The sequence below is a fragment of the Neolamprologus multifasciatus genome, chromosome 16 (assembly GCF_963576455.1).
Source record: "Neolamprologus multifasciatus chromosome 16, fNeoMul1.2, whole genome shotgun sequence".
Lineage (NCBI taxonomy): Eukaryota > Metazoa > Chordata > Actinopteri > Cichliformes > Cichlidae > Neolamprologus > Neolamprologus multifasciatus.
Window position 1 is genome coordinate 30,817,797 of NC_140454.1, and position 25,509 is coordinate 30,843,305.

The following is a 25,509-nucleotide window of genomic DNA, read 5'->3' on the forward strand; positions in this document are numbered from 1 at the left end:
ATGCCATCGACATTTTAACAATGTGTCAGTTAAATGCTCTCTCACCTTTCCATTTAATGACTTCCTGGAAGTTATGCGGCACACTCCACGAACTGAGTGGGAAATACAGTGTTTCTGCTTGCCTTAGCTCGACTCTCTCCTTTGGGGAAAATAGACTGCTGGGTTTGTTTCGCTTTGCTAAGCTAATGCTTAACTGCTCCTTACTGTGCTGGGCTAGCACCTGATGGGATAGGAAAGCGGTGCCATCCTGTTCTAATCAGCTTTCACTGGCTTTGTAATCCTAAGAGCTCTTCCTTCTATCGGATTTTAGATCAGGACTTCCTTATTTGTTGGTGACATAAAGGTAATAGAGTCCAGAACAGAGTGTAAATTAGCTTTTTCTTCTCACGAATGTTACGCTATAAAAGTCGATAAACTAAACGCTAAAATAACCACATTGTAAAACGTCACAACCTGTGGTGCCATATCGCGGCTCAAATCCTGCTTTCTGTTCAAACTTTGTCTTCCCAACAGCAAAATAAACGTCTTCCACTTCTTCCTCGCTTGCTCTGTAATTTGGTCACCACGCAGCACCTTCTTTTCTATAGCAACCAGTAAATGGTGCCATCTTTATTTATATACAAAAAACAGAAGGCAACACTATCAAATCATGTTTGTCTCTGCCTCGGTGTCCTCACAGCATGAAACGGGCACCTCAGCAGGCCTCTTGTTTACTGTTTGGAACGACAACCGACTCCAACGTCTGCCCTGTTGGCCTCGGCAAGATCAAAGGGGTTCGGCGCAAGGGAAGCGCGGACGTCGCTTATGTATATCACCAGAAGAAAAATGGTAATGCAAGATTTAAGATACAAGTACAGCACATTTATCTTTCATCAGTGTAATGAATTTAATCAGCCATCTCATTTTTAAAATGAAAAAATTAGAACGGTAATATTCTAATCAGTTTATAAAATGTTTAGCGCCTTTCAGCTCGTAGTTTCTTGTGGTAACACTCATCTATAACGTTCTTGTTCAGTCTCACCAGTAGGGATGGGTATCGTTTAGGTTTTATCCGATACCGGTGCCAAACCGGTACTTTTGAAACGGTGCCGGTGCTTAAACGGTGCTCAAACCGGTGCTTAAAGAATGGAAAACACAAAAGTGGTCCAAAAACCTCTCATGTTCAGCTGTTTTTTTGTAAAAAGATAACAATGTTAGCCTTTTCTGCAGCTATGGGGCATATATGGTATCACTCTTGGCTGGAAGCAGTGCTTAAACAATGGAAAAAAACACAAACTTTGTCCAAAAACCTCTCATGTTTAACTGTTTTCCACTTTTTCTTTGGTCATTTTAGCCTTTTTGGCCAGGGTGAAGGGAGTATCTGCCATCAAACAAGAAGACAGCTGCATGTAGCTATGATGGTGTTTGCTGTTCACCTTACATGCATTAATGTAATAGCGTGGTTAGCCTACTCAACGTAAATTACACACGAACAACATTAAGCTACTCACGCAGAGAAGAACGGCTGCTGCTGCATCATCATCCTCATCATTTCTGCTACACTGGCAGGGCTAGGGGCCAGGACTCTCCTCTTCGGGTTTTTGGGGGATGTTGCTAATTCCGGGTCCGATAACAGGCAACCCACAAGCAGTAGATGTGCTCGGTGTGAGGTCTCGCAGCAAGCTATCAAATACGGCGCATTTCTCGGCTTTAAAAAAAAACACTATGCGTCGCCAGGTGTTTCATCAGATTTGAGGTGTTACCTCCTTTGACAGTATCACAGTATCAGCTTAAAGCACTTGTTGCAGCTGCTGAGTTTGCATCTTTTGCTGTGAAGTACAGCCAGACTTTTGACCGCTTCGCCTTGGACATTTTTAATTTGTAGCTCTGCTCTAAAAGAACGTACGTACCTGGACCCGCCTACTATTCTCGGAAACTTAAAATGATTGGCTAGAATCTAAAGTGTATCATTCCATACCAGTTGGTGGCGGTAATGCACCTTTCAGTTGTTTGCCAACCGCCAATACAAGTGTAAGGAAGAAGAAAGTGTATCACAGCTAGGGATGGGTACCGGTATCCGGTGCCATGATGGCACCGGTTCTGACATAAACGGTAGTAACCAGACCGAAAAGCAGCGCACATTTCGGTGCTTTATTTCGGTGCTTTTTTTCCTGAGCTGTGATACACTTTCTTCTTCCTTACATTTGTATTGGCGGTTGGCAAACAACTGAAAGGTGCATTACCGCCACCAACTGGTATGGAATGATACACTTTAGATTCTAGCCAATCATTTTAAGTTTCCGAGAATAGTAGGCGGGTCCAGGTACGTACGTTCTTTTAGAGCAGAGCTACAAATTAAAAATGTCCAAGGCGAAGCGGTCAAAAGTCTGGCTGTACTTCACAGCAAAAGATGCAAACTCAGCAGCTGCAACAAGTGCTTTAAGGTGATACTGTGATACTGTCAAAGGAGGTAACACCTCAAATCTGATGAAACACCTGGCGACGCATAGTGTTTTTTTTTAAAGCCGAGAAATGCGCCGTATTTGATAGCTTGCTGCGAGACCTCACACCGAGCACATCTACTGCTTGTGGGTTGCCTGTTATCGGACCCGGAATTAGCAACATCCCCCAAAAACCCGAAGAGGAGAGTCCTGGCCCCTAGCCCTGCCACTGTAGCAGAAATGATGACGGATGATGATGCAGCAGCAGCCGTTCTTCTCTGCGTGAGTAGCTTAATGTTGTTCGTGTGTAATTTACGTTGAGTAGGCTAACCACGTTATTACATTAATGCATGTAAGGTGAACTAGCAAACACCATCATAGCTACATGCAGCTGTCTTCTTGTTTGATGGCAGATACTCCCTTCACCCTGGCCAAAAAGGCTAAAATGACCAAAGAAAAAGTGGAAAACAGTTAAACATGAGAGGTTTTTGGACAAAGTTTGTGTTTTTTTCCATTGTTTAAGCACTGCTTCCAGCCAAGAGTGATACCATATATGCCCCATAGCTGCAGAAAAGGCTAACATTGTTATCTTTTTACAAAAAAACAGCTGAACATGAGAGGTTTTTGGACCACTTTTGTGTTTTCCATTCTTTAAGCACCGGTTTGAGCACCGTTTAAGCACCGGCACCGTTTCAAAAGTACCGGTTTGGCACCGGTATCGGATAAAACCTAAACGATACCCATCCCTAATCACAGCTCAGGAAAAAAAGCACCGAAATAAAGCACCGAAATGTGCGCTGCTTTTCGGTCTGGTTACTACCGTTTATGTCAGAACCGGTACCGGTACCCATCCCTACTCACCAGTATCCTCATTGCCATTTCTTAGAGCAGGTTGTTTTCAGCTATAAAGCTTAAATAAAGCCATTTCCCTTGTGAAGACAGCACTAAACAGCAACAGACATTCAGTGACTGTATGATTCACACAGTCTAGAGAGACAGGCTTTGGGTTTATTAGAGACCAAAGCGTAACTTGAAGGAATCACGAATGTGAAAGTCACACTAGAGAAAACTTTGCTAGGAGACCAACCAAATTTTTAAGAGCTCGTGCAATGAATTTGTTGTCTCATTGCCTTTGAAGACAGGGACCAGGTCTGTGACAACTCACAGTCAGCTGCTGTCTTCAAAGCAACATTGGTGTGTCAAGATGGCAAGAAAAGTCCAATGAGACAAAGTCAGCCTGTTATTAGTTTGTGATTGAATGAAGTCGAGTCGGCGACTATGTGCCATCTGTTTATGATAGATCAAGAGAAATTGCAAATGTGTTTCAAATTCTCATCAAACAGAAATTCACATTAACTACAACCGAAATGTCATCGATTTGAAACAGAAATTCTGAATTCCCTCAAAAAAATAGCGACATAGCGACATAATACATAATAATACATACATCTCGGGTGAGTTGTGCTTATTGGTGGAACTTGAGTCAGACTGAACTGTCTGTGTTATTTGCCAGTCTTCCTTCACCTGCACCATCATGTCTGAGAATGATTGCAATCAGTCTGAACGGGACTGGGATTGTTTGGAGACAGGCTGCCTCTTGTCTTTGAGATCATCTCGTGATCGAAAGTGGTCGCCCACAGTTCAACCATTAATGGCAAGGAGATCGACGTCCCACTTTTACTCTAGTGTGACTGATTTATCAGGCCACCAGAAACGTACGATCAGACCAATTCTATTGTTTATTCGTGTCTCGTTGATATTAAATGGGCAATGGTTGTAAACACTGACACCAACTGAAACTCTGTCTGCTAAGAAAATCTTGTGATATGACTGAAAGTTCCAGAAAACAAACAAACAAACAAACATCTATAGGGGTGAAGCTGTTTCCCCCCAAAAAAAAATAACATTACTTTATCTTTTATTTTTCTCCAGCAGTCTGGTGCATGATATCTCTCACCTCAGCAAGGGAAACAAGTATTGGTGCCAGCGAGTTGACATATATCCATTATAGAGTGTACTGTTGCCGCTAATGGGATTTCTGAGGATGGAAATGGAAAGGAGGACAGGGAGAAACTGCGAGAGGAACAGAACGGGAGGAGAAAAAAAGAAGGCTTCGCTGCAGTGGATGTACGGTTAGATAGCTGCCGCTCTTGAATTTTTACTCTCCGTATCACTCGTATTATATTCACAGCATTTTAACATATTCACTGCTGAATTGATTTTAAAGCTGAAAGTATCAACACAATGCAAGAGAGCAGAGAGAAACTATTCAGAAGCAGCTGCCTACCATGCTTTATCACATGAAAAGCAATCATATAAGAAGACGTGTCTTGGTGAGGGAAGTAGCTAAATTAATTTTAATAGGGATTTCACATGGGAGGACCCCCCCGCAAAGCCTTACATTGAAAACTGCTTTTTAAAACATTATATCTTTAGCACTATAAGTGAGCTAACGTTTTGCTTACATTTAGACATTTAGTCTCAAAGCGCGGTAAATACACTTATATTGATGGCGAAGACTTCAGGACAAAAACTATCAAGGGAAAAGCAGATGAGACAAAGTTAGCAGCCATGATGGAATTACCCCATAACAGGAGGTCCAGTGAGACTGGGTTTTCTGAGTCCCAGTTCCTAGAGTGTGCCAAAGGCCACTGTAACTGCTCTGGAGGCACATGCAGAATGAAACACCTGGGTAAAAAAAATTTTTTTTTTTCCCTGGCTCAAAATGGGCCTTTGGGGTGTGACTATTTATTTAAGCATAAGTGGTTCACTTACAGGAACTTAAAGGAAAGAGATTGTATTACCTTAATTAAAAATGTTTATTTAACTGGAAATAGAAAGAACAAGACTAAAGTGGCAGAACTGAGCTTCCTCTGAAGGGTGTCTGTGCTCACTCTTAGAGATGGGATGAGGAGCCCAGTCATTAGCAACAGGCTCAGAGCAAAGTCGCTGCTCCTTTGAATTGAAAGGAACCAGTCAGGGTGGTTCAGGTGATGGAGACTCGTGGGCAAACCCTGGAGAGTTAATGTCTCTCAGCTGGCTCGGAGACAACTCTCCTCCTTGGGCGAGCTGAAATCTTTGCTTAGACAGCTGCCAGCATGACCTGGACTCAAATGAGCAGTGGAAAATTGGATGGCTGGATGTTTGAGTAAATAGAAACCCAAAATGTTCAGTATGCAGGATTAACCCTCATCTCTCAACTCAGTCTGAATTTAGTTTCTGCAGAATAAAAGTTCTGACCAGGATATGAACTCAAATGCAGGTGGATCATACCTGCTTTCCTTTTATTTGTTCTTAAAATCTTTATATCCCAAGACAGCTGGCCAACCACGCCACTATATTTTTAAAGATAAGGCTCTCCACTCAGCCTGTGTGCTTTCACTAATTATATTTGTCTTTTATTTTAGTCTCTGAGCCGCTGCTGTATAAATGGAATAGATTTTAATTTCTGTGAAATTTTGTTTTAATTTATTTGTTTGTCTCAAGCACTCGCTGCATCATTTTAAATTACATTCTTCCTTTTTACTGCCTCCTGCTTAATTTATCTGTTTTCTTCATCCTCATGGAACAACAAATTACACCAGAAATGCTTCAAGTCCCAAAACAAAAACGTAAGTTTGAGAGTGAAAGTGTAGCAAATGTCATACCACTTTATTTGGGTGGAATAAAGAAGAGATTTTGTAATAAGTTTCAGTTAATTTCTTTCAGTGACCACTTACAAAATTATATATGGTTTTTACCTGATTTAGCTGCTAGCTAATTTGTCAATTATGGAAAAATGAGCCGCATCTGCCTCAATATCTGACCTTACTGAGCTTTTTTCTGATTAGATTTTGGCTTTAGTCACTAGTTTTAAATGTTATTAAGTGGAACATCATATTCTTTGTGTAAATTATGCTCTGATTTAGAGTAAAACATAACCGATTAAGTCCCTAGATAGATTAAACTGCTATCCTTGTTTTTTAGTCATATCCACCCCCAAAAAACAAAAAAACTAAACATGCCTTTACAAGTTGTCTGTGAAGGTTCTCAGTCATCCAGGTCATCATAGTCTAAGGAGCTTATCCGAGAAGCTTCTTCAGTTCTAGGGTCAAATGGTGGAGAATCCCAGATTTGACCTCAGGGAAATCACATGATAGGGGTGGGGCTAGGTTTCACAATGAGCTCACCTGAAACCTTGGCTCACAGGTGTCGAACTCCAGGCCTCGAGGGCCGGTGTCCTGCAGGTTTTAGATGTGTCCTTGATCCAACACAGCTGATTTAAATGGCTAAATGACCTCCTCAACATGTCTTGAAGCTCTCCAGAGGCCTGGTAATGAACTGATCACTTGATTCAGGTGTGTTGACCCAGTGTGAGATCTAAAACCTGCAGGACACCGGCCCTCGAGGCCTGGAGTTCGACACCCCTGCCTTGGCTGACTGTGACCCATACCCGTTTTCACACCTTGGCTCGTGTGATTAGGTAGAGGATCATTAGGGGGTCCATTGTCACTCTTGGGGGGACTCACCACCATTTGACCTTAGAACTGAAGAAGCTTCTCGGATGAGAGGTGAAACGTCTTCAAGCCATTTAAAGACGTCCAGACGCTTTTCTTTCAAAGCTCCTTAGAATGCCTTTTCAAGCTGACCAATGAAGTTATTGTCACTATTTTCATCTTTTACATACAGTTTAGAATAAAATTTGACTTCTCCAGTCTTTACTTTCTCAGACACCCTCTATTTGTTTACTAGGACCTTGTTCTGGACCGACATGACAACAAAGCATACATAAAAACAAAACACAAAATACCGAAGGGAAGACTATAAAACCACTGTTCTGCTCTATTAGTAGTCTGCACAACAACAAAATCCTTGTGTGAATGGTGAATTGTGTCCTCAAAAGTACTGCCTGTTGCGTGGAAGAAAAGAGTCCTTATCTCTTTCTATTTCAAAAGATACAGAAATTCATATCAGACACACTGGCTTACACCCATCACATGTCTTGAAAAGAGGACCTCATACACACGCAACAAACAAGCAATTTAGAGAGCGGACCTGGGAATTTCATGTGACTGTGCACAGCCCTACTTACTGGCACACAGACACCACTGCTCTTACGGCACAAACATTTCCACCTCGGTCTCAAAGTTTCCTCTGCTGAGCTGTGTCCATTCAAGGGGACCTTTAATGGACTTGTGCCGGCTTTCTGTCAGCGAGGTTAACTGAGTCAGCAACTGCTCAACTTGAGCCAGCAATACTATCTTGGCTTAAGCAATGATTCACACATGCCTAACAGCAGCCAGCATCACATTGCCAGTGGATTCACTCATTCACAACTAAGCACATTATTCAGAACATGACTCACTAATTGATAGAATCCTCAGTAGGCGTTGCTGCTTTTCCTTCAAGTTTATGCTCATCTATATAAATTTGTCATCATAGGATAAAACGCGTTGCTCTGGCCAAAGCTAATTTGACATATTCTGATATAATTTGCATGTGAAGAACAATTTTACAGACTCAACATGCAGTTTAATTCATCATTAAATCAGACTGCAGTATTTTCATTCATATGATACATAAAGAAATGTGCGTATTTCAAGTGAAACCACTAGCCCAAGGTGTTAAATAGCTGATGATTGCAGGAGAATGATTTTTCACTGCTTCCATTGAGAGAGTTAATATGGCATTTTTAGACCTTGCATGTGCGCGGGTCTATAATTCACGTTCATTCAGGGGACTGGTATCCTCACAAATAGCAGTGCACGCTCTAAGCACCAATACTGGTCTCCACATCATGGCTAATGAAGTGCCTGACCTTTTCCAAATGAAGACACCCACTCAGCAGCTTAAACACCAAACGATAATCCCAGTTATGTCTGATAATTATGCCAAGCACTTTTACTTTTCAGTCAGTGGAAGGGAATACACTGGACATGATGTATATAACATGATGCCGAAGCTGAAAGAGGAGCGTTTTTAATGCAGCATTTATGCGTCGGAAACTAGCCCTCGATGACCAGAATCATTCAAATGAATAGCTATTTCTATCTATCCGCTGTCAGTCAACATGACTGTTAGTCCAGCCATTCTCCTCCGAGCTCAGACACACGGCTGCTTCTCAGGATAGAGACGTCACTCAAATCTCACGTTTAATGTGGATTCTCTGTAACGTCAGCATGCTAACGTGTTCACAATGACAACTTGCTGAGGCAGATACTTTTTATCACAGTATGGCTAACAAGCAGTGTAGCTATACAGCACAGTGAGGTTGATGTCAATAGGTTTAGTACTGTTACGGTCCCTCAACGTAGTATTAAATGATTCTCTTAAAGCTACAGAAAGTACTCCTAATAACATTTAACAGAAAAAAAAGTGTTAAAAAAAGGAAACGGCCATCAAGATGATGTGTGATTCAGTGATTTCATTTTCTGCTTTGTCGAGCATGCCTCGTAGCAACAGCATTACAGTAACTACCTATGACAATTTGGCCAATGCATTCTATGGCTTTTGACATTTATTTAAACATTACGTAACGAAAGGTCAAAGCTGTCGAGATTTCTTTTGCTTCTTGTTAAACACACCTAATTTTTAATAAACTGTAATTTAAAAAAGGCCTTATGGCCAAATGCTGTGTTCATTTTCTTGAGAGATGGTGCCGTGCTTGTGATGAAATCATTTTTTTTGCGCTTCTCACATTTTCATTACGCAGTTTTTGCAACTCCTTCGAAATAAAAGATCCGCTGGTAATTACTGCATCCCAGCTACTGGATGCAGATTAAAATATTGATGAGAGTAATAAGGAAACGTGAAATCTATGCTGCTGCATATAAAACGTTAAAATTCATGTGGAATTGCATTTTCAGCTTTATATTTGCTATTGCTGAATCTCATATGCATGCTTACAGATAGCCGTGTAACCTCTTGAATATTTTAAATCCAAACGCGGCTGCTTGCGCATGTGTTCAGTGTGCTGGTATCAGAACTCCTCTGCATCCAGATCCACGCGTGTATGGGTTTGTGTTTGTGCGTAGGCACCATAAGGTAAATATACATACCAGCAGGACAGTCGCCTTCTGACACAATAAGCACTTCAGACTGCTGCTTGCAGGCATCCCTGCGCAGGAAGCACTCGTTCTGGTAGTTCTTATTGTTGGAGCCACACACAGGCACATAGTCATTGTTGCACTGCAGAGAGGAGAGAAGAAAACAGGTAAGGAAAGGAGCACGTAAAAGAGGCAAGGTTAAACCAAAGTGATATTGTGAGTCTGTGTCCTCAAGTAAACACTTGAGCCTTCAGAATTCTGCAGGGAAGCCACTGCCTTCAATTCCCAATTTGAATACTCTTCAATCTCAGCACTGAAAAGAATGACACGTACGGAAACGCCACCAAATACATAACCCGCTTGGCAGAGCAATAAAATACCAGAACTTTAAAGCAACAGCTGATGCCTACATCGCTCACATTGCACATTTATGGAGCGACCAACAACACTGTGCAGACCACTGCTGAACCGCACAAACAGGAAAAAAGATCTGCTTGTAAATCCAATATTTCAAAAAGCCTGATGATCAACTTGGAATACTTTTCTTTAATTCCAGCGTTCTCCTTTGTTAAACTCACTAAGTTCTTCAGTATTTCGGTTAAGGGGTTTTGGCACACCTTTATACTGAAAGCTTCCTGTACAAGGACAAACCAAAGCAGGTTCATTGTTAGCTAAGAAATTAAATTGAGATTTCCATGAAAACGGTGCAAATCTCCACTTTGTTCTTACCCAACGTGGTACAGTCAGATAATATTATAAGAATCTTCTGCTTCCTGTTTGAAATTATAAGCAGATTACAAATTGGCCACACCAGCTTGAGAAACTAGCCATTGTTACCAATGTCAAGTCAAAGAGACAGTGGAGTACGCCCTGACGTATGTAAGGATACACGAAGAAAAATGAATGGTTATCCAGGTTGTTGAAAGAAGCTGGCATATTTAAAAGAGTGTGACTCAGTTGGAAAAAAAAAAACAGCATTTATTGTTATTACTGGAAGAAAGTGAAAAAATTGAGAAAACATCAAACAGCACAGAACTAGTGCCCTCAAGAGTTTAGGTAACAGAAACATCTTGACATCCACTGCTCCTCAACACTGGTTTTCTGTCAGTGTGCCCATTTTTCAGCAGGGCTGTTCTCCAAAACATCCACATCTGCTTAAGCCGAGTAATAAAGTGTGGCGTCAGATGCACGTAAGACAAACTCAAGTGAGATGGGTGGAAGGAAGAAAAAACCCTGCCCAGAAGAACTCAGCAGGGGTGAATTCATAGTATGTACAGCATGTTAACCAGCTAAACTGCTTAGGATAGAGTGTATTCACAAAGCTAAAAAACCTCATGTTCAGTGTAACATTTCTATACTCCTTCACCATTGCTAGAATTACGATTAAGCACCGGAAACATAACCATGCAGTACCCTTTTTAAGGGAAATTAACCCCAATTAACCTTAAATATATCAGCCTCACATTAGCGAGATCATACGGTGTTTGAAGTTCTTTAAGACTGCCTGATGAAGACATACCGGTGCTGATTCTAACCGTGATACCTGAAAAAATTAAAGTTAGCACATTATAGCAGATATTACAGTACAAGCACCAGTCTAGTCACAGCTACAGTCACATGTTCCAGTTTACTGTGGCTCACTTCCCTTTCATTAACTACTTAACTGCTCTCACTTCACGGGTGACTAAAGAAAGGTAACGTCATTGACTTTCCTGTTGCCGTGGTGACTTCATTCGCTCACTTTGAGACAACACAAACCCCAAAGTCAGCTGAGATCCTCACACTCGTGCCTTTTTATATAAAAGTTAATATGCTGCACAGTCCTTAATGCCCTTTTTACACTTTTTACTCTGATTTGAATGAGCCATCTGTAGCTGCCACCAACACCACCTTGCACCTACCCCATTCACACCCCTGCATTAAACCTCAAGATTAACAAAACATGGTAACAAATAAAGCTAAGAATGACTTTGGCTCGTTGACTAGCTTTTGTATTATTAGGTATTCTTTCTGCCATGATCATCGTCTATTGAAAATCTGAAACTGCCCTTGAATCAAAACATATTATGCTTTGTCCAACAGGAAAAAATCCAAATGGTAATTTACCAGCGTAGAAAAGGAGTAGGTGAGCGAAAATGTTATCACACATCGCACATCTGGCAGATTGTCATTCTACAAACTAATTCAAAAATCGGTCAAACTTCAGTCCAGCGTAGGTGTTAAAAAACAAGAAGCGAAAAGAAAGAATAGCTTGGTACGTGCTCCTCTGAATCGTGTTTAATTATGAACGGATGCGTACATCAAATCAGTACAAGTCTAAAAACAACTCGCACCATGGATTTTGTTGATAGATTATATTCACACTGCAGACTTCTGAAAAGCTGCACACCTCTTGTTGCTCCACTGGAGCAGTAGGAGGTTAAGTGACTTGCTCAAGGGCACTCAGCAAAATAGCTACTACGGTACATGAGAACATTACTCATTCATTTTCCTCACATGGTTTGTTGGCTATGGAGTAAGTCAAGATTTTTCAGATGACTGATGGCACTGGAGGGTCGAGTCTTAGTTTTCTTTTTTTTGGCTGTAGAGGAGAGATATGCATTTGATTTGAAAATCGATTCACTGCTGCCGCACTGTAGGAATAACAAACGTGATTATTCAATTGAGAAATATTACCCACTATTCCCTGGGAAGAAGGAACAGCTATCAGAAGGTCCAGAGAAATTGTTGCTCGGTAGTCACAGCCCGTAACCTGATTAAATATAAAAGTGCTGAAAAATGGGGAACGTGTGAAAATGTGTTCCTGCTGGGTGTGACATCGCAAGGACAAGAGGCTCACTGGATATTCCCCACAGGGATGAAGCTAAGGAGCTCACGGCTCTTTGTCTCCACTTCCTTTTTTTTACTTTAAGTCTCTAATGGACTGCTCTGAAATCTGTTTTCTCACAACTAAATCATCTCTGTGCCCTCACGGATCGCTGCGTGGTTTTCACAAATGGACATTTTGTAGACGCAGACAGGGATTAACAACATATTCAAGTACGTCTGTGTTTATGGTCACATGTCAAGCCAACTTTATAAAAGCTTAGTGTTGGAGAAAAATAATATTTTTATCCTCTTCCTTCCTTACAGTAAAACCCCCCATTTAGTCTAATATTGGTTGGAGCAAGACACTTGAAGCTCTGACTTTTTCACTCCTTCCTCTTCACACCTGTCCATTAGCTCAATATTTTTCCGCTGCTAGTTACAGTGGTTCGCTTTGGCAGATGGTTAACAAAAAAGGGGTCAACAGCAAGATGTCGTGGTGTGCTAAGCTGCCAGCTTTTAACACTTGTTATATGCTCCATTGCATATTCTAATTTTTAGAAGGAGTAGGCCTTCGAGATCTGGAAAACAGCAAACCGCAGGTGAGAAAAAGCCATATTTTTCCACTTTTCCATATCAGGGTTATGGCGGTGCCTGTCCCAGTTGTCACAGGGCAGGAGACAGAGTGCACCCTGGATAGGTCAACAAGCCATCGCAGGGCTAACACATTTAGACCGACAGCTATTTACAGCCAATTTAACTAACTTGCCTGTTTTTGGACTGCAGGAGGAAGCCAGACACTCTGGGACAACGTGCAAACTACATATTGAATTGCTCGGCTTGGATACAAAGCTAGCTAGTGCTACTGCTGACTAGCTATGTTAGCTAGGTGCATCCCTAGATTGGGCCAACTGTGGCTCAAGGAGCAGAGTACTCTACTAGTTGGACGTTTGGTGGTTTCTTTCAGCCCACATACTGAAGTGAAAGAAAACCCCAAATTCCTGCTGATGCAACTATTGTGTGAGTGTGGCAGAATAAGAGAATAGTATAAATGTATATTTGTGAATGGGTGAATGTGACTAGCATTTAAAATGTCTCTGAATGTTCAGTTAGAGGAGAAAAGTGTCATATAAGTACCACATCATTTACCATGTGTGCATCATCTGAGTGCACACTTCTTGGATGGTCTTTCAGTACAACAGATTATGTGTCATTATACATCAGATCATTACATTGGAAATGATTCAAAACAACACAAATATAAATAAAAGGCCCAGCTAGCAGGTTAAGCATCAAAGACTGAGCGAAAACAGGCATTCCTTTAGAAAACCATAACTCTGAACCTTATAATGTTTTTCAAATCACATCCAATTGTAGGGCAGTTGTCATGATCAATGAAATTATTTGACACTAAGATGGCGGCGCGCACAGACGCAGCGGCTCACTGTTCCTCGCGTTCGGGTGTTTTGTTTTTTACTTTTTCTACGTGTATCTGTGTGGATGAGTGTGTTTTTTAGTTATTATACTGTGTTGTGTTGTTTGTGTTGCGTTGTGATGTGTCGTATCATGCCGTGTTGTGTTACATGTAGTGCCGACGTAGGACAGTTTTCCAATTTCATTGTACTATTGTACTATGTATGACTTTGCAATGATAATAAAGAGTTATCTTATCTTATCTTACATGATGTTTAGTCATCCTGTAAAGGTGAGATGCTTGTGAGTTTACACAAGCATCTCACCTCTGAAATCAGCCTCAAGTGGCCATTTCTGGAATTGCGACTGGATTAATTTTCCTCTTTATTGCTTAGTACAGCATCAGTAGAACGAGGTCTGAACATTGTCAGAACTTGTGCTTTATTATATTTAGCGCACAAAAGGACACTCTTCATGGCGCCTGTGTACTCAACTAGAGAGAAACTCCCATTTGCTTAGGTAAGGGGTGGTGATTATGCTCGCTGGGAATTCTCCAGACAATTGCCTCCATGGGCTTTATGCAGACTTTCTACTAAGAAACTGGCACAAGAGTAGAGCAAAGTAGAGTGTGAGATCTGATTTAGCTGATTCTCTCTACCTTGCAGTGTTTGGAGCTTTAACTTAACTTAGCATTTTCGACGCCCTTCAGCTTCATCTGACCCACCCGGGAAAATATTAACCAATCAAACCTGCATTCTAGTAGCTACAGGCTAAGATGATGTTCACACTTAATCAGGCATGTGAGTTGGTTGAAAATGGCTGCCAAAGTGAATTGATTTTGAAATACCATAATCGACTCTTAAAACAGTATGATCCAGAAAAAGTGACCTCGTTGAAAAGCTTTTAGACTAACAACATTAGTGGCCTCTGTACTGAAAACATGCTAAAGATGAGCACAGAGAGCACCCAGGAGGGAAACTTGGCTGCCCCACGCTTTACCACATGTACGAGTTTAGCTGTTTGGGGACAAAGCAGAAAGGATTCAGCGAGTCTGTTGTTTAGGAGGTTTAATTGTGAAATGCCTGAAAGGACCAGAAAAACAGCACGAGGGCATAAACTGCATTTCAGATTAAGCTAACTAAGTGTGAAGGACAATTGATACACACATGCCCATCTGATACCCACAAGGAAAAGAGCAAAAATAACCATCCATTCAGGAAACCAGAAGGATGATAATGATCAAGTGTGAACACTTTTTAACAAGCTGGGGTAAAGAAGATGGCAGAAAGCACACAAAAGACAGTAAAAGGGGGGAGTATAGTAGGGAAAGTGAAGCTGCACACTGGCTTCTGATCAAAGGGATTGGAATGCAGGAAGGAAAGAGGCTGTAGAAAAGACGATAGGCAAAAACGATGGGTGAAATTGGGCTAACGGGGAGAAAGAGTCAGTGGAAATGGATGAGGCTGAGACAGGAGGAGACTGAGGGGTAATGAAAGAAAAGTAAAAATACAGAAATGAGATGCAGACGGCCAGGAAGGGAGAGGCAAAGACAGGGCCCTGGCTCAACAAACTTGGCACGATAAAAAAAGAACCACAGCGCCTGAAGAAACTGAGGCATACACGGAAAAAAGGGAACATCATGAAATAAAAAAGAAAGAGGAGAAGAAATGGGGACACAGACTGAGAGAAGGAGAAGGATAAAAAAATCCCCTCAAAGGCGACCGAGAGAGAATGAAAAAAATGGCAAGCCCACAAAGGCGCTTGGAATAGCTTACTGCAGGGCCTGCGCTGCTTTTGCCATCCACTATCGCTCCCCTCTGCCTAACCCCCCAACCACCACCAGCACCACTCTCACACTCTCTCCCATCTGGCTTGGGTTGTCCTTAACCTGGGGACTCTCACTTCATGCCAGGCGTGATGCAACCGAAGGGAAAGCTGCCCGGCAGAACCCTGCGGGCATCTTTTAAGAGTGCCTTCTTTCCCGTGAAAACTCCCTCAACCCATCTCTTGATCTTCTTCAGTATTTGGCTCTCACCCCCGTGGAAAGGAGAGAAGTGATGAGAGGAGGGGGCGAGGATTTAAAACCTCAATCTCTCTAAGAGGAGGTGCAAGACGGAGGCTGCAGCTGTGTGCAAATTAAAAGTCTCACCCAAAAAAATACTCAAGTGTTGGCTTAGAGGAGCGTGTTATTGGTCCCTTACAGCATGTTGGATCGGATCTCTTGTGTTTTAGGTGAGGCGGACCATATGTAAGACAGCCAGGGAGCAGAAATAGATTGCCAAACATAAAGTAAGACATTTGGGAAAAGATGTGAAACGTTCGACTTCTTCATCTTGGCTGAATCTTTCAACTTTTCCTCAGCTATTCTTGTTGGAAAAAAGAAATGTTGACGCTCATCTGCCAACTTCTTTTTATTCTTCTGGGACTTCTCTTGAAGTGACAGCGAGGCAGGGAGTGAGCTAAGGTTACTGGTTTCAAACTTTTTCCTGACTCGTATTTCTCCACACGGCGCTTCTTTAAGCAGCGCATGACCGCATCGGAGACAAAGGCATCCTTGTCGTAGCCCTTGTCAGAGCCCTGCAGCTTTCATCCTTTAATGTGTTGATAACAAGCAGCGTGTGACGTTAACAGTCTGCAAATATAAGCTGTCAGCTGTTGCACTTAACTCTATGCCAGGCAAGATTACTGTCAGCGGAATGGAAATGAAAAAAAACAACAACAACAACAAAAAAAAACAAGACAAAGGTGTCAGAAAAGTCTGCGATGTGCGCTTGAAAAACAGCACCATCGAAGGGAAGATTGTGGAGGAGGAAAAACGATGCGATTATGTTAATGAGATTGGGTGAACGAGACAGAAGGTGAGAAAATTTGATCCTCTGCAATTCTCTGCAGACAGAGAAGTGGGGGCCAGTGGCCAGAGCCATATGGCGCAGCCTTATGTGCCCACTGGCTCAAGTTTTGCAGAAGTCGCAGACCCTGCCCCGCGGCTCCACTTTGACAAAACCCGGACAGTTGTGTGGTGTCTTGACAGAAAATACCACGACAGAAGAGGTGCTAATGGTTCTGTTTACGTGTGTGAGAGAATATGGGATGGGAACGGCTTATTGACAGGAAAGGTGGAAGACAACCACACGGGTGAACTTAAATGCATTTGATGATACGTATAGCTCTTCAGAGTTACATTTGCAGCATGTGATCCAGCATGTGTGCATACATGTAGACCAGTCTCTAATCTTCCACTTCATATCATTTGCACCCGTTCTGCATTTTGTCACAGTAAATCTAATTTCCACAAACCTCCTGCAGGGGTTGCTGTGGTTCTGCCTAGCCTCAGCCCTCCTCATTTGAGTTTGAAATGCTAAGCTTTGGGACTGCAGCCAGGACCTGTTGTCTCCCTACCTGCCTGGGATCCTGCACAGACACACATACACAGGCAAAGCAACCAATGCATCCACCATCGGAGCACTTTGTACTAAAAAAAAAAAAAAGCATCTGCTCCTTACCAGGTCACAACACACAACCTAGCAAAACAAGCAGAACCATCATCATTCATCCTGTGCCTCAATAACAGCTCCCAGTGTTCACTTCACCATACATCCGACATAACTGCTGGCTGACAGGGGTGGAAAAAAAGACAGGTGGTGGTGGGAGGAGGAGGGGGTGAGAGGAGCAGGCACAATACGGAGTTAAAAAGCAGGAAGTGAATGTGGAGAAGAGAATGGAGGAAGAAAGGAAGGACAAATAGTGCAAGAGATGTGGATGATAGGGCGATAGCAATGACTGCAATTAAAGAACGAGGAGGACAGTGTGCGGGAGTGGCGAGGGATACGCACAAGTGAAACCACACGAGAGCAAACCACGCGAGTGGGAGACAAAGGAGAGGAGAGATACAAAGTGAAGGCGGGTGCACGCATCGGTGCGTGACTATGTAGCAGAGGGAAGGAGCGTGCCAATTTGAGGGGTAGAGCTCTGCAAAATGCAACAAGAACAAACATGACAGGATATCAGCATCAATAAGTGAGAAAACAAATGACACATCCGTCCGTCCAGCAGAGACCCCCCTCCGCCTGAACCCTGCTATCTCCGCATTCTGAAAAATGATCTTCATTACGAGCAAAAATTAGTCCCACATTGCAAATCTAACGTACTAACACATTTGTCGGTCACACAGTTACATTCTGATGATTAGTGGAAGTCCAGGTTGAGGCAAAATGAAAGATTTTTCCCACTAATGCACTCATTTACATGTTGGAAATACACTTTTCTCTTGCTAGGCTGGAGCTTATCCTAGCTGTGATAAGGTGAAAGGTAGGGTACACCACGAGCAGAACACCGGTCCATCACAGGGCTATTATGTTCTCAGTGTTATGTTCTTAAGGTAAAACTCCTTACTGTGTGTAAACATTAAAACAAACTTAATAGACTGACATTTTTCTCTGATGATATTATGAAACACATAACCAGAAATGTACTAAAATATTACAGTCACGGGGAATCGTAGCGCAAGACAGGAGAAAGCCCACACTGAAATGTAATAAGATAAAATTTCAGCAAAAAACCCCCAGACATTTAAGCCCTTAAAGTTTCACAGTGTTTTGCTTGTTTTTTTTCCCTCTTTTTATGTGTTAAACTTATAAACCAGAGTTATTCTGCAAAATCTATGCACAGCAAGCTTGATGTGCACCTTTCCAGAGATGTAACTACACATTGCAGGGACACACACTGCAATAGCTTTAATAGATCTGCTTGGTAGCATGTAAACAGGGTATATTGATTATCACAAGGATAATGGAATAGTCTGCAATTCTATCTTGCTTGCTAACACAATCCTCAGTATTCTGCCGGTGTGGACATAGGCCATTTTTTTTTCATAGCTCTGATAGTCCATGTGCAGACTCCATCATTTCTTACTCTGCATATCAGGGAAATTTGCTTTTTCACGATTTTCATAAGCTCCAAGTCCAACATGATCAGCAATGCAGACACACCAACACAAGTATAGGTTAAAAATGTCACCTGTTACGGCATAAGGGCTGAAGAATTGTGAAAAAAAGTTTCCAGAACTGAATAAAGAAGTGTGTCAGTATCTGTAGAACACATGTAGAAGTTCATCACCTAATCTAAACACAATCAGCAAAAATATTGTGGGACTACTTCATTAAAAAAATGAATCAGATTTTATTTAATCAAAAGAAAGTAAATTATTTTAGTCGTCACCATTGCACCAGCAAACTCAGTCTAAATCATCTTCATTTGACTACTCCCAGTAGCAGCAAGGCTTCCCACCAGTATGAAAAAACACTCATTTATTTGGTGTAACAAATGCCAAATACACAACTTAAATATTTAAATATTAAATAATAGCATTTTATAGCTCCTCTGTGTCTCCAAATAGCCTGAAGATGAGGATATTTTTGGAAATAAACATTCTCATCAAAGACAGGAATATCAGACACCACCATCCCTCCTACATAGATGCAAACATTCAATCCGTTATGGTAAAGTTTATCTGATTGGATGGTGAGGTGCAGGTGGCCTAGCAGGGCCTTCCACTCTAAATGGAAGGTTCAATCCCCAGCTCCTTTTTTGCACATGCCAGTATGTCCTTAGGCAACACACTGAACCAAAATTGCTCCTTAAATGCATTCAAACATCTTCTGCAGCAGCCATAAGTATACCAGCATGACTGGTATCCTCATGTGGGAGGAGGGCAGCTCATTTACTCTGTGTCTTTGTTGATGTTTTCACATCTCTTTTAGTTTTGTAGCATTTCATGTTGATTTCCCGACATGAATCTCTCCGAGTTAATTTGTACAAATGTTCTGCTCCAGGGTCAGTGGTATGTATGTCTGACACTCTTGTGCTTCAAAGGCAACCGTTGAGAATTCCATTTGCTGAAATAAAACTGAATGGATTTGAATGAGACCACTAAGTCATCTATCTAACAAGTATTCACTTTCTGATTCTTGTAGCAGGATGCCAATGAAAGCCGGTCGGATTTAAGGACCTACCATCGACAACTTAATTCCTTTTGTGGAGGGATGGGAATTGGTAAGAATTTAGCAATTCGGATTCCATTATCAGTATCAATTATCACTTAGATTCCTTATCGGTTCTCATTCGTTCTGCTTTGAGAATCACCATCATCTCTAAGCTGCGTATTAAAGATTCGTACAAATTGATCGCACGCTGTGTGGTCAAATGTTTGTATATGTCGGAGGTATTTCCCCTTCTTTGTTGTGATCAGTGTTGGGGTTGTTACTAAAAAACAAGTGCATATTTCACATATTACACTGAATACTTTTCTTAAAAGTAATGCAAAATGTTGAGACCTGAAACACATGGTCTCGTAATTACTATTTAAAAATATAAAAAAATATATTAGAGTCCTGCGCACCAACACAAATACCTATCCTAATGAGCATGCAAATCAGCTGATTGTTGCACTAGCACAAGTGGAACAGATAGGTAGAATCAATCGGCAAGCAGACTAACAATCCTGAAATACTAGGAACTGGTTCTTTACAAGAAGCGGTTCTCGTTTCCCATCCCTACCTTTGAGCAATGCTATTAATCTAGTTATAGGCTCTCAGAATGCCTAATTCATGTTTTGTAGGTTTCAGTTGTTTAAATTTTGACAAATTTGCAGAAAAAAAGACTGCAACATGGGTGTTGTCAGTGAGACTCCTTATGGGGCATGTATTCAAGACAAATATTTCTTTTTCAGCTATCAGTCACAGAGACTGATGGTGACCTAATGTGGATCAAGTCAGACCTCTTCGGTTGCCAGAGGACTTCAGTGCAAAAACTGCAGTTCATGGACTGGCCACTTGAGGCTGACTCCGAGAGGGAGTAAGACCTAGCAAACCCTTTTTTTGTAAAATGACTTTGGTCTCTTTGAATACTGTCCATCTCATGACAACCATACAATGGATGACTTCAATGAAAAAAAAACTACTTTGTGTGTTTTCTTGGAAATTTAAAGGGCATGCTGCAAGACAAATGTGCTGGTCTCTGAATACAGCACCTTACAGCCACTGGTGACACTGAGTCTTTGTTAAGTGAATGAAAATATATCTGTGTAGGCTCTCATTCATCTAGATCATGCTGGCCTTAAACACTTGAGCTGAAGGAAAAATGTCCTTTAAGTCAAGGAGTTTTAATGAAAACAGTACTGACTGGAACAATAACAGTGTAGGAGATACAGTGCAATAGGGCGTCTACAACAATTAAATAACATCCTTTTCCCTTAATATCACTATCATTATTCTTCTTATTATCATTAATATTATCATCATTAACATCATTATATCCTTTAAGCATCTAGAACTTTATATTTAGTCATTTAATCACCAGGAAAACCAAAGATATTGGATTTATCAAAGCTGTCTATCCTGGCTGTTGTTTTGATAGATTTCTCAATTAAATTTTTGCTTATGCATTTGCTTTGCAGATATATAACTGCAAGTTTGCTACCTCAAAATTGGCAAAGCTTGCACAGAGCTGGCATTTTGCCACGTTTTGCCACTGTACATAAAGACTCATGGCTAAACCACAGCCTCGTGTTAGAGGTTTGGTTGGAGTTCAACATGCAGATGGAAACAAACTAAGACCTTACATCCACCTTGAATTCCATGACATCAGCATCTAAACTTAGATTTCAAACTTGAGTGCAGTTTCTCCAGTGGAAATTAAACATCAGAGACAGAAAGGACAGTGATTAAAGACAAAACATCATTGATACCTAGCAGTCAATATGTTGGCCCAATGGAATAAGCTACCATGTCAACCAGCAGAGGCTCCCTGTTAGTAATCACCATTGATATACTCATGAGCTGCTATTTGCCTGCTTATTTACTCTTCATCAAAGGCCTATTATGAGCTACCAGCAGGCGTTCTACCAGTAAGCTCCTAAGCAGTAGGCTTTAGGCCTTAAAAGATGTGAAGAAGTGTTTGTCTAAAATTTTTACTAATCAGGTTTTCTTGATGTTGGAAGTGAAAAGTTAAAATATCACAACTACAAATACAAATTTGAACATACTGAAACATTAGTTTAAAAAATATTTTAAAAAGATAAGCTCTTTGTGTTTTTGTACGACACAACTATTTGAGTATAAAATATTGAAATGGATAACTCATAATGACACATTTAGGGACACTTTCAAAATGATCCATTCTATTTTGTGGCCTGATGAAGCATGACCAGTGGCGGTCCTAGCCTGTTTGGCGCCCTGGGCGAACACCCCCTCTAGCGCCCCCCCCCACACACACACACACACATGAAGAGAGAGACAGAGTATGCATTGTATGCAAACGGCTACTAAACAGACATCATAATTCGTCATACAATGAGAACAGGACAAATCAACAATTGACACTGACTAATTAATATTATATCATTGTATATATTGTTTGGAGTTTAGTCTGTTACTGTTACTATTTTTACCATTTCTTCTTGGAGGAACTGTAACTCACATAATTTCCTTAGGGATTAAGAAAGTATCCTGATTCTTAATGTTTTAGGATACATGACCTGCCATTATCCAATGACACATCTGCTTACCTGTATCTTTTGCTCGTTTCTCCTTGTAGGAGCCATAATTAAATGTACTGAATTTTAATGATCACTGGGTTTTCATTTGTTTGGTTGCTATGGTGATGTGTAATGGGAGTCACGTGGGTGCTAGCGGCGACATTAAGAGGGCGTTGTCCGTCTGTCGTAGTGTAGAGCCTGTGATGTTTTAAGAGTTTGAATCGCGAGCCGATCACATTGCTCTGTAAACTTTCCAAGCACTTTAATAAACAAGGGAGCAATTCCACCTCTCGCATTATTGCGTAAAGTTGACAGGCAAATAGGCAGGCTCAGTCCCCGGCTTCTACTCCTCCTCTTCTTTTCTCTTTTTTTAGAGTTTAAAAACGGGTTGTGTGTGAGACTTTAAATCAACAAAATATAAAATATACATTTTAAATTGTTATTGATCCCTTTACTCCTGGTCCTAAAGTGTATATTTATTTTCTTACTCTTCTTATATATATTGTTTGTTTACTTGCACTGCTGTAACTGGAGCCTCGTCGTCTCGTCTCTCTATATACTGGACTATATGTAGCGGAGATGACAATAAAGTTTACTTTGACTTCAGCAGCAAGCAGGCGCACCGAGGGCTCTCGTGCTCACTTTTCGCGTATAGAATTTTGAAAAAACATCGGTGCAAATTATAAGTCTGTATTGTAATGTCTGGTGTTTTCGTGTTTGTTGGTTTGTGAGTTGGTAATTTTTGCTGCTCCAGCCAGCCAGAGCATCCCCCGCCGCCCCACCCTCTCCTCCCTGTGCCGCAAGCAGCAGGCGCACCTCGCAAACGGAGGGCGCCCTTACTCCCAGCAAATGGGCGATAGAAAACCAATGCCATTCCCAATATGCGCTGGGATGATGTCGGGGCAGCATGAGAACAAGCCGTGATGCCGCCCACACCACGATGCCGCCCCGGGCAACTGCCCGTGTCGCCCGTATCTAAAACCGCTACTGAGCATGACAATGTGTCACTAAACAGATGCTCCTGTCATGATGATATTTGCATAGCCCTTATGACTTTTCAAGAGATTTAGAAAGCAGCTGTACTACTATCAACAGAGACCATTCCATAAGCTAATGATATGACTGGCTGTGTTGGGCAAATTTGCTGCCAGGCTAGCACAGCGAGAGATTGCTGTGTATGCACTAAACCTGGCAAACAGTATTCCCTGAGAAAGCCTTAGCTCCAATGGACTTACTGCTAGCTTACATTTAGACAGATGCGCCCACTCTCACTGTATCACATAAATGACTAATGCCTAACTAGGACCGTTCACTCACATGCTGAAACAGCTTGTAAATCCATGTAAGGTCCTTGCTGAATTAAAATCCCCACGTAAAGCATTCCAAGACACTCTCAACAAAAATTGCATTTTATGACTCTCCTAAAAGCACATAAAAAAAGAGAAGTGCCAGCTAATACTAAAACTAAAAGCAATCACCTGTTAACAACACCTCTTCACTGCTCTGTTACATAACACAAAGTCACACTCAAAGCTGGTGGGCACTGCAGGTTAATTTAGCCGTTCTCATCCAAAACCACTACATAAATGCAATTTGAAGAGCCAGTTCAGCCCCAAATCAAGATCACATCATTTTGCTATTCCCAATTTATGCTGTTTATTAGTCTAGATTATTTGCAGAGGCAGGCAAGGTAAAACAGGTTGGGGCCCCAGGTCAGCAGGGCACCACCGAAGGCTGAAAAAGTGTAAAATAGAGCAGTGGGAATATGTCACGTTTACGGTTACCATCAGTGTGGAAAGGCCCAAAGGAACCCACCTGAGTCCACTGACTGCCACTGTAGGTAATAAATGAACTGGTACTTAATCTTCTTTTCTAGACTATTCCAGCACTTGAAGCACTTTCTTACTACTACGCCCATTCAAAGACAACTGGTTTTAACCGAACATTCAAACACTCACACGGATGCTTCGGGGGAAGTTTGGGGTTTGGTATCGCTTGACTGTGGATGCCAAAACAAAAAGACTAAAGGATCAAACCACGAACCTTCAACTGAACTGAAAATAAGTGAAAAAGCAACCAATGGCCAAAGAAACATTTTGAAAGAACTTGAGAAAGGTTGGAAAATTATTGCTCATGACCACTTTCAAAAACCCACAATAAAGTCTGGCTCCTTGGAAGAAAAATATTAACAATACTAAGAAATGACTCGAGACTTTTGCACGGTTCTGTAGGTGTGACTGGTTTTAAATGATGAGAAATTCCATGTGATTTAAAATTAAGTTGATTTGATGTTTTTATGGACAATTTGACAGTGGAAAACAATTACAAATGCACAACAGCAACAGAGAGGAAAGCCACAGCCTACACGATACTGCGAGCAGTATACCAAGGCAAACTTAACTTTTACTCACATGCTCACATCTCAAGAGAACAACAGTGCATGTGGGCCCACTCACTATCCTCCTAAATACCGAGTCAGTGGTTCAGAACTGCTGAGAAGGGATTTCATTTGTTGGAAGGACACTCTTGGGAACCTTTCTGTGCAGGCATCTCAGGCATTACCCCAACATAAAACAGGGGTATGAAATGCTTTGCTACACTTCCCTCCCTTCATCAGCATCTGTGGCATATAGAATGAATTTCAATGACAACTTTGACATTTTCCTGGGGAGCAGAAAACTGTTTCAAGGGGATGGAGTCCACTGATCCTAGCTGGGAGTCGAGGTGCTGCACAATAATTTATTACATGGCCTTCAGACACTTCTTTTGAAATGTCTGAGTGTATCTGAAGCTGTCGGACGAGCGACACAGAGACATATGGATCTGAGAGCAAATCTGACACTGTTTGTGCATCGCTGAAGTACACTTAAAGAAGTAGACAAAGACATGTTGTGAACTCTACCAGAGTCTCGGAGATTGTAAAAGCCTGTGTTAAGAAGGCTGTTTGATTTTCAGATCCACACTCACATTTTCTAGTTTCCTTCACAGCCTCTCAAATTTGCATGATAAGACTCGACGGCTATTGTGTTTACCCTAAAATGAAAGTGTGTAAATCTGGGATGAGGCAGTCATTCAGAGGTCTAAAACCAGTTCACATACTAAGTCTCGCCTCCTGGACCACCCATCTGCCCATGAGCGAGGAATTCAGTTTCAAAAAACACAGCAATCATATACAATAAATAACATAAACTGTGACTTTTACAAATCGGATTAGATGAAGCTGAACTGAGTTATGGGGAAGGTCATGACAACTCTGGTCCAGTCGTGGTATTTTCTTCTAAAATGACCACAAATGTTCAACAAAGTATTTATC

The 25,509-nt window shown here is 41.5% G+C and overlaps 1 protein-coding gene across 1 annotated transcript in view; it reads right to left on the reverse strand.

Annotated features, from left to right (window-relative positions):
• Window positions 1-25,509, reverse strand: part of LOC146501072 (tomoregulin-2-like) — a 143,557-nt gene that overhangs the window by 75,545 nt on the left and 42,503 nt on the right. The window contains exon 3 of the mRNA XM_085134664.1: window positions 9,458-9,587. Coding sequence (XP_084990790.1) covers window positions 9,458-9,587 — 130 coding nt within the window. The remainder of the gene's footprint in view (window positions 1-9,457; window positions 9,588-25,509) is intronic.